Source organism: Anas acuta, chromosome 1 (assembly GCF_963932015.1).
Source record: "Anas acuta chromosome 1, bAnaAcu1.1, whole genome shotgun sequence".
Lineage (NCBI taxonomy): Eukaryota > Metazoa > Chordata > Aves > Anseriformes > Anatidae > Anas > Anas acuta.
This window is the reverse complement of record NC_088979.1, coordinates 146,242,602-146,250,186: the sequence shown is the minus strand read 5'-3', so window position 1 is coordinate 146,250,186 and position 7,585 is coordinate 146,242,602. Positions and strand designations below refer to the sequence as shown.

Sequence of the window (7,585 nt, the reverse complement as noted above, 5' to 3'; positions counted from 1 at the left end):
GCTAAGATAGATGGCAAGCCTGCAGAAGCCAAACAGCTTTCCTATGCCAGCAGTGCAGTGCGGAGCACGGTAGCTTATGGCTTGCCCCTTCACCAGGCTGGGCAGAGGTCTGACAGGCAGCCAAGGTCAACCCCCCTTTATGGTCAGCTTATGAGGCTGACCTGTAATCAGGCATGTCCGGATATTCTGCCTAGTTTTTATAAACTGTGGTAGTCAAAGTCCTGTCTACCAGTGGCAGTAGCAAAGGAGTGGCAGCGCACCAGCCAGTCGCGATACCTGCAGCAGGGGTGGTGGATAAAAGGAGCTTCAGTGGCTGACACCAGCTGGGGTACTGTGTTCAGTGCTGTGTGGCTTGGAGAGGACTTGCACCCACATTCACCTCTTAGAAACCATTGCTCAGAGCTGCCTCTGAGCTGAAGGGCAAGTGAGAGTTGTGGAGATGCTGCTTTACTAGGTTTGCTTTTTCCAACACAAAATCCAGGGGGGATGACTTACACAGCCAGGGTGATTGGTACTTACTCATTTCACTGTTTCATACCCGCGGTTATTGGTACTCACCCATTTTACCAGGCGGTAGGCTTTACAGACCACGTCCAACTGGCTCCTAAATAACTCCCTGGCACGTCCCAGGCTGGTCTAGTCACAGACTCAGCTCTACTTGCAAAAATCCTAGCAATGGAAGGAAACCTGCATCCCGCCTTGGACACAGCCACAGCACCCAGCAGTGCTGGGAGCGAACTTCTTAGGGACACAGCCACAGCACCCAGCAGTGCTGGGAGCGAACTTCTTAGGGACTGATCAGACATCAGAGCAGGGCCAGTGTGAACCAAGCAATGAAATAAAGAACTCATAAGTCAGTCTGAGATTCTTTTGGCATATTTACTATTGTAATTGCACAGAAGGCTCTGATAGTAGGTGAAGCTGTGTCTAAGATGGAAACATCATTTAACAAAAGGAAATGAGAAGTTGGTCATTTAAGAAAGTGTCACATACAGAGGAAATGCAGTGGCTTTATGCCAAGTTAGAATAGAGCACTCACATTTGCAATCAATCCAGCATAATAATTTGTAATACCTGACTCTGTTTTTCCAAGGATACTGAAGTACAAAACTAAAGGTTTTCTATCATCTCAGCAGTCTCATTAAAAATACTATTTTATACCAACAGATTTCAGTAATGATTGCAAAGTCCCAGAAGATGTTTTTAATAGAAGCTTTCCATTACCAAGCAGCCTTTGCTTCATATCATGTCAGAGACTGACTAGGACCCATTTGTAAAACAGACATGCCCAATTTTAAACATGCCCACAGCTCAGCAATGCAAGACAACACACTTACTGTTTCTGAGGTGAGAAATTATTTTAAACCACTTTCCTTATTCCTCCCCAGAATGAACTGCTGTTCTTAGAAAGAAGTGTTTTTGTACCAGAAATGTTAACTCGCCCTAACTTTAGGATACAAGGTTATGTTTTGATGTTGCAACCATAAATGTACCATATATATATATATATATATATATATATATATATGTATTATTGTTATTATTGACTTCTAGAGCCAAATCTGCTCAGGATCACTTTGGGACCATGATATATAGGGTCGCAAACACCCTGTGATTACTACTCTGTTACCAGTTCCTTTTTGGAGCACTGCTGTCAGTCTCCTGTCTCGCTTTTTGCCAACGCTTCCAGAGGACCAGAGCAGGGCTGTTCCCTCAACACAACTCTTTCCTTAGGCATGTTGCTGAGCCCACACAGCCTGGGAGAGGCCCAGCATCATTAAGTATTCCAGTAAAACGGAAGACTGTGCAGTGTCTGGTGGCTGTATCAGCAGCTGTTGTTTAAGAGGAAGAAATGGTTTGGGGCTCTTGCTGTATTACTGGAAAGCTGGCATCCTGTTCTCTGTCTTCTCTAGCTGTCTCGCTAGGCCTGCGTGTAGAACAAGGGATGACGTACTTTCAGAAATCTGCCTTGACTTACAGATGCAAAAAAGTATTTCCCCTGTTCTTTACCACTACAGATTGACGGGTGAAAACAGATACTACTTCCTTTACAGCCTAGCCTCTACAGTTTGGTCTTGTTCCCTTTTTGAGAAGGTAACCAAAACTTTTGCAGGGGAGCTGGAAAACAATGACTTTAGCTCACACTCAAGTGAGTTTATTTGCATGAGTACTGTCTGAGTTCAGCTCAGAAGTAGCTGGGAAAGACTCTCAGTGCAATTTTTTTTTTTTTTTTTCCCAGCAGAGTCAGCATGGCATTCAAGATGATAGCATTCTGTTCAGCCCCAGAAACATGAGTTGTTCGGCTACTCTACACGAGTGGCACTGTCTCAGATAAATACTGAGAGTACAAACAAGGTTCAGATGAGAAGGCAAGATAACTGCTGTTGAGATAAGAAAAGCCCATAAAAAAGCACACACCATTTTCATTTAGGTTGCAGTAATCATTCCAAAATGAAGCACACAAGGACCTGATAATTTACATACGGAAGAAAGACAGTAAAAAAAAAAAATTTAAAAAAATGAGGAGATGAACAAGCCTTTAATGGCTGAGTTATTTAGACTTTGGCATGAGCTTTCTGCTCAGTCAGGTAGGTAGGAAGATTTTAGGCACGGATCATCCAACTTTTTGCCATTTGTATATATAAGGTGGCCAGAAAATCATCTGTCAGCACACCATTTTCAAGAGGAAGAAGTGATGAATAACATGTAGAAATTAGAATATATACACCCTGTTGCTTTACAACTAGCAGTCACTCCATCACTAATCCATATAATCACTGTCTGTAATTAGGCACTTCTGTTTAGCATGACAGGGATGCTCCTTGGAAATAGGAACAAATCCATGAATGCCATGTTAGTACTTCACTGCTACCTCTACAGTTCTGATGAAAAAAAAAAAAAAAAAAAGAAATCCCATGAAAGAAAAAGACAACGCCTTCCAAGAGCAAGATACAGTAATTTGATCAGCGTTAAGGCAGCATGTGGGAAGAAGGCAGCAAAAGGTGCTTGTTGGAGAGAAACTACAGCTAGGGATCAGCGAACAGATGGCTCCTTCCAGCAATCCTTGCAGAGAAGCTGAGCAGTCAGTCTCTTCCCACTGCTGCCGTGGCACTTCTCTGTGCATCCCACCAAGAGACATGCTGTACTTAAGGAAACCTCTAGCACAGTATATCAACAGGCAGAAAGTCAACACTTGTAAGGAACTGAAAGGTGCTTCCTTATCCTTACAATTCCAGAAGATTTTTTTTTTGTTTGTTTATAAAAATTAAAAACAAACCAATGCCTAAAAAAAAAAAAAAAAAAAAAAAAAAAAAAGACCCTCAAATTGAGATCATCTCCTATAATGGTTTTGTTTTCTTGCTGTACAGCCCCCTGAAGTTTTCAAGTCTATCAGTCACTGCTGTATGGTGCCCTACGAGTTGTGTGGTGATTGAATGGGTTTGTAGGGGAGCAGGAAAGAGCATGAGGGGAATGTGAAGACAGGAAGCATACTGCTGCTCTGGCTGTGAAAATGATGTGCACAGCCATACAGCTTGAATTGATCCGTTGCTGTAGCAACTGGTAATCCCACCTGAGTGGAGTGAGGCACTTGGGACATGACCTGCTCCCGAGTCACATAAGTCAAAAGAGCTGCTGAGACTGATCGTCCTGGATCCCACTCCCTGGACATTGGCTTTAGTGCTTGCAGCACTGTTAATTTCCTTGAGTCAATGAGCTAGTCAATGGTGTCAGCTGCAATGCTTGGAAAAGAAAGGCCTCACGGCAGTGAAGCAGACATTAAACCAACATCTTCTGATTACCCTTAAACCTTCCCCAGTCCTCTTGCTTCCTTTAAATTCATACCTTATTTTCCTCCACCTTTCCAACATCAGTTCAGTAACCAGCGAAATGGCTACCATCTCATTTCTTTGGTCTTTGTTGCAGGAACTTAACTGGCAAACAGGGGAATTCTTCACTCCTTTTCAGTCATGTCGATGAAACGTGCTAAGTGCAAATTTTTAATTTAAGTGTATATCAAAACATTTCAAAAGCATGAAGAAGGTGCTGCTCTTTCCACTTTACAGACATAAGGAGAGGTTAGGTGTGCAGGAGACTCAGCTTTGATTTTCAGCACAGTTCAGGATAAAATCCAATGCACTGAATTTCAGCTCTTCTGCTATAACTGTGATGCCTCTTGGGCTTTTTCTGGAGTAGGGATTTATAAGTGCATCAGCAGAATGTGTCAGATAATGAATGGTAATTAAAACCTATCGTAAATCTAGTGTACACTTAACACCTGCTCTGCTCACTGAATTTGAGCATTGAGAAAGCCTCTTACAGATGAGTGAAAGGAAGTGTAATGTAGAAAAGCTAGTGAGAGTGGCTTGCTTCTTTACATACACTATTCACAGCAATTTGAAAACCACCAAGTGACTGTGAAGCCCAGACCTCGTTTTAAAAAGTGATTTGAAGCTCTCCCATAGGAGGTCAGTCAGACAGCACCTGCTGTGGGACTTAGGCTCCTACTTGTCATTGGGGTTTCGAAAAATAATTATACCCAGTGAGTCACTAAACAAGGGGTTCTATCCCAAGAGGTTTCAGGATGTACATTTTCTTTTAGCGAGATTCTAGTGTAATGTAGACTCCATTTTTTGGTCCAAGCGTGGCTTTCGATTTCAGTTGCAAAGGAATCTGAAAGGCAAAAGAACATCTTATGTACAATGGTATGTACTAGTTTATGTGTACATAACAGCCCCACGTACAGACAGCCATTTTTGCTAGGGGACCAATTCATACCAGTATTACTGTAGAAGCTGTAAAGTGCTTGTTTTACAGTCAGCTGTGGTAGTATAATATTAAATAGAATTTATAGCCAGAGGCTGAGGCAGTAGTCGCCCAGGTATATTGTAGATCTGAACAGAAAGAAATTAACTCTGTAAACTCTCAAGCTGCTGAGTAAGTGGCAGGTGCAGTATATATAGTAATGGGTGTATACTAAAGTGCTAAGATCCTAGGAAAGATGTACACCAATCCTCACCCCATATAAATCAATGGATTTTGACTGCAGTGTTGCTACACTGCTCCCCACCAAGACAGAGGTGTGTAAGTTTTGTTTTATTGCAAAAATCATAAGGGCAAACACATTTTGATTAAAACATGCAGTCCAGGTCTCTTGTCCCTCCTTATTATGGAATTGGCTCTAGCGGTTCTCTCTAATGAAGAGAAAGCCATAAAGACAAGTCAGTTGTCCTGTCTAGGACACACTGCCAACCCACTGAAGTTGACAAGTAAGGCTTTTAAGCCTCTGCACATACAAACCTCAGTCTCTGGGCAGATCTTAAATTGAAACTTCTGCAAAACTCTTAGCAGAGTCATTTTGGTCTCCAGTAAACCCATCTTCATGCCAATACAGCCACGGGGTCCTGCCCCAAAGGGCAGATATGCAAAGGGATGTTGTTCCTTCTTGGCCTCCTCTGTAAACCTAGAAGGTGAAGAGGTAGAAACCAGTTCAAGAAATGTTTTTTACTCCTGATTCTATGTTATTTTATTCACATCTCAGAAGTGGTTATTTGTATCGCTCTTAATGGACAGACCAATGGGACTATTGACAGATTATGTACTGATGGGCTGATGCCCTTAAGTCAACTGATAACTGGCTTATGGGCATCAGCCTTTTTCAGCTGGTGATTCCAGGAGAGGACATTAGTACTACTTGACAGACATTAGTACTACTTGCTACCTGTCTTCAATGAAATGCCTTCATTCAATGAATTACACACTAGATGTGTAGACCTGTGCATGTTTCAGGGAGAGATTACAGGTAAGAGGAAGCCAACAGACTGGAATGCAAACTATGTAGGATTAGCAAGTGTTTCCCTGCTGTGCAATGCAGAAGCAAACCAATGGGAATTGGTTTTAGCCTTCCTGATTTCTCTTTGAAGTTTGCAAGGGATGATGAAATCATCTCATGGGATTGGACAGGCCATAGAAGACAGTTGTTATGATTCATTGCAGCTCTTCTTTCTGCTCTTGGCCCAAAGAGACCAGGTTCTCAGCTGGGAAGCACTGAAATTGCAGACTCTTCTGTTTTTAGAGCTGAAGTACCTCAGTCTACTTGGAGAGACTGATTAACATGACAGTTTGCATGCATCAACTAGGTAGCTCTAAAATATTATATCAATCCATTAGAAATTAGGTTATTTTTTCGCCACAAGGAACTACTATTTGAATAGTGGTTGAAAGGAAAAAGGTAAATTATGTTTGCTGACATCTATAAAGATGGATGTATACTGGACAGAGTGTGCTTGAATCAGTGTAATTTATTAGGGTCAGCAAATAATCAAGAAGGTGAGGCTCTACCCTGGCCCACAATGAGTCACTGATAAGAAAAGTTCCTTAACACAAGCAAACCTTCACAGTGGTGGCATTGCCCTGGAAATCTACATAGTCCTCCCAGCTCACAGGGTATTTGAAGCTGTTCTGGTAGTAGAGAACTACTTGTCCAGTTCTGCATGCAGATAAAGGTTCTACAGGCATTCTTGAAAATCTTTTGCCCACTTGCATACAGTTTGCAAGAACTTTAGACTTCCAAGGCCCAAAGAACTCTTGAAGTAGTTAGAGATGTGAAGTAGTACGGGCAATTCAGAGATCTTGAAAAAAAATAACACTGCATGTTTCTGCTAACCCTATCTCCATGCTTAGGTACCTAAATCAGATTTGTATACTACTCCATGGATACTTCCATGCAAATGGGTTAATGTGATTCTTGCCTTGCTCACCCTCATATATCATTCTGGTAAATTTAAAGCCTGCCTTGTATTATTCCTGAGGCAGATTTCAAAAAGAAATATTAGGGGGAAAAATGACCATAGCAGAACTAATTTATTATTTGTTAAGCTCTTATTTTATAATTCTTACTAACATTACCAACTGATATAAGCTGGGGAGGGTGTTAGTAATTATGCTTCATTCCTCAGGGACATTTCCAAAGGGAATTCATCTCAGATTCATTACGTACAGCACTGTATGAGTCAATGGGACTGCAGCCACCATTTTACCCCATAATGCACTTTCATACCACTGTTAAGGTGTTGAATAAACGGTTAAGACAGCATTTCTAGATAAACTTAGCTCAAAACAAACAAACAAAAAACACCTACACTTCCAGTTATTGCTAAGATTCCTCCTCAAAAAAAAAAAAAAAAAGGTCTAAGCATCCATAGCCCTGACATTACTCTTCTTCATGACTTAAGGTGCCTGGTACAGCATATACCAAAATTTGCTCCAGAAGGAATCCACTGTGCGTAACACCTAAAACACATGGGTTGACCTGCTGGCGAGGATGGTTCTGGACTGCCACGCATCACGCCAGTCATTTGCAGAGCAGATTTTTTTTTTCTTAGCAGACTTGTCAACACAGTGGTATCTTAAAATACAGCTGTCCATAAAACAGGTTAAAATAAAGCTGCCTACAAAACAAAATTGTGCTTTCACATAGTACCACATCAGCTAAAGCTCTGTGGGCCTTCCCCATAAGCTCAACGCAGGAACTGTAGAGTAGGGAAAGGTAACGCAAACACAACTTGACAGGGGTCCCTGCAGCTGA

General features: G+C 41.8%; 1 protein-coding gene across 7 annotated transcripts in view; it reads right to left on the bottom strand.

Annotated features, from left to right (window-relative positions):
* Positions 1 to 860: 860 nt before the first annotated feature.
* TBXAS1 (thromboxane A synthase 1) overlaps positions 861 to 7,585 on the bottom strand; it is a 242,936-nt gene continuing 236,211 nt past the window's right edge. For 6 of the 7 annotated variants that reach the window (XM_068663699.1, XM_068663698.1, XM_068663708.1 and 3 more), the window contains 2 exons: positions 5,299 to 5,461; positions 861 to 4,671 (listed from right to left, as the gene is read on the bottom strand). In XM_068663699.1, the coding sequence (XP_068519800.1) occupies positions 4,597 to 4,671; positions 5,299 to 5,461 (238 nt within the window). In that variant the 3' untranslated portion in view covers positions 861 to 4,596. Of the gene's footprint in view, positions 4,672 to 4,981; positions 5,193 to 5,298; positions 5,462 to 7,585 lie in introns of those variants that run through there. The other variant, XM_068663731.1, reaches the window with a different exon arrangement.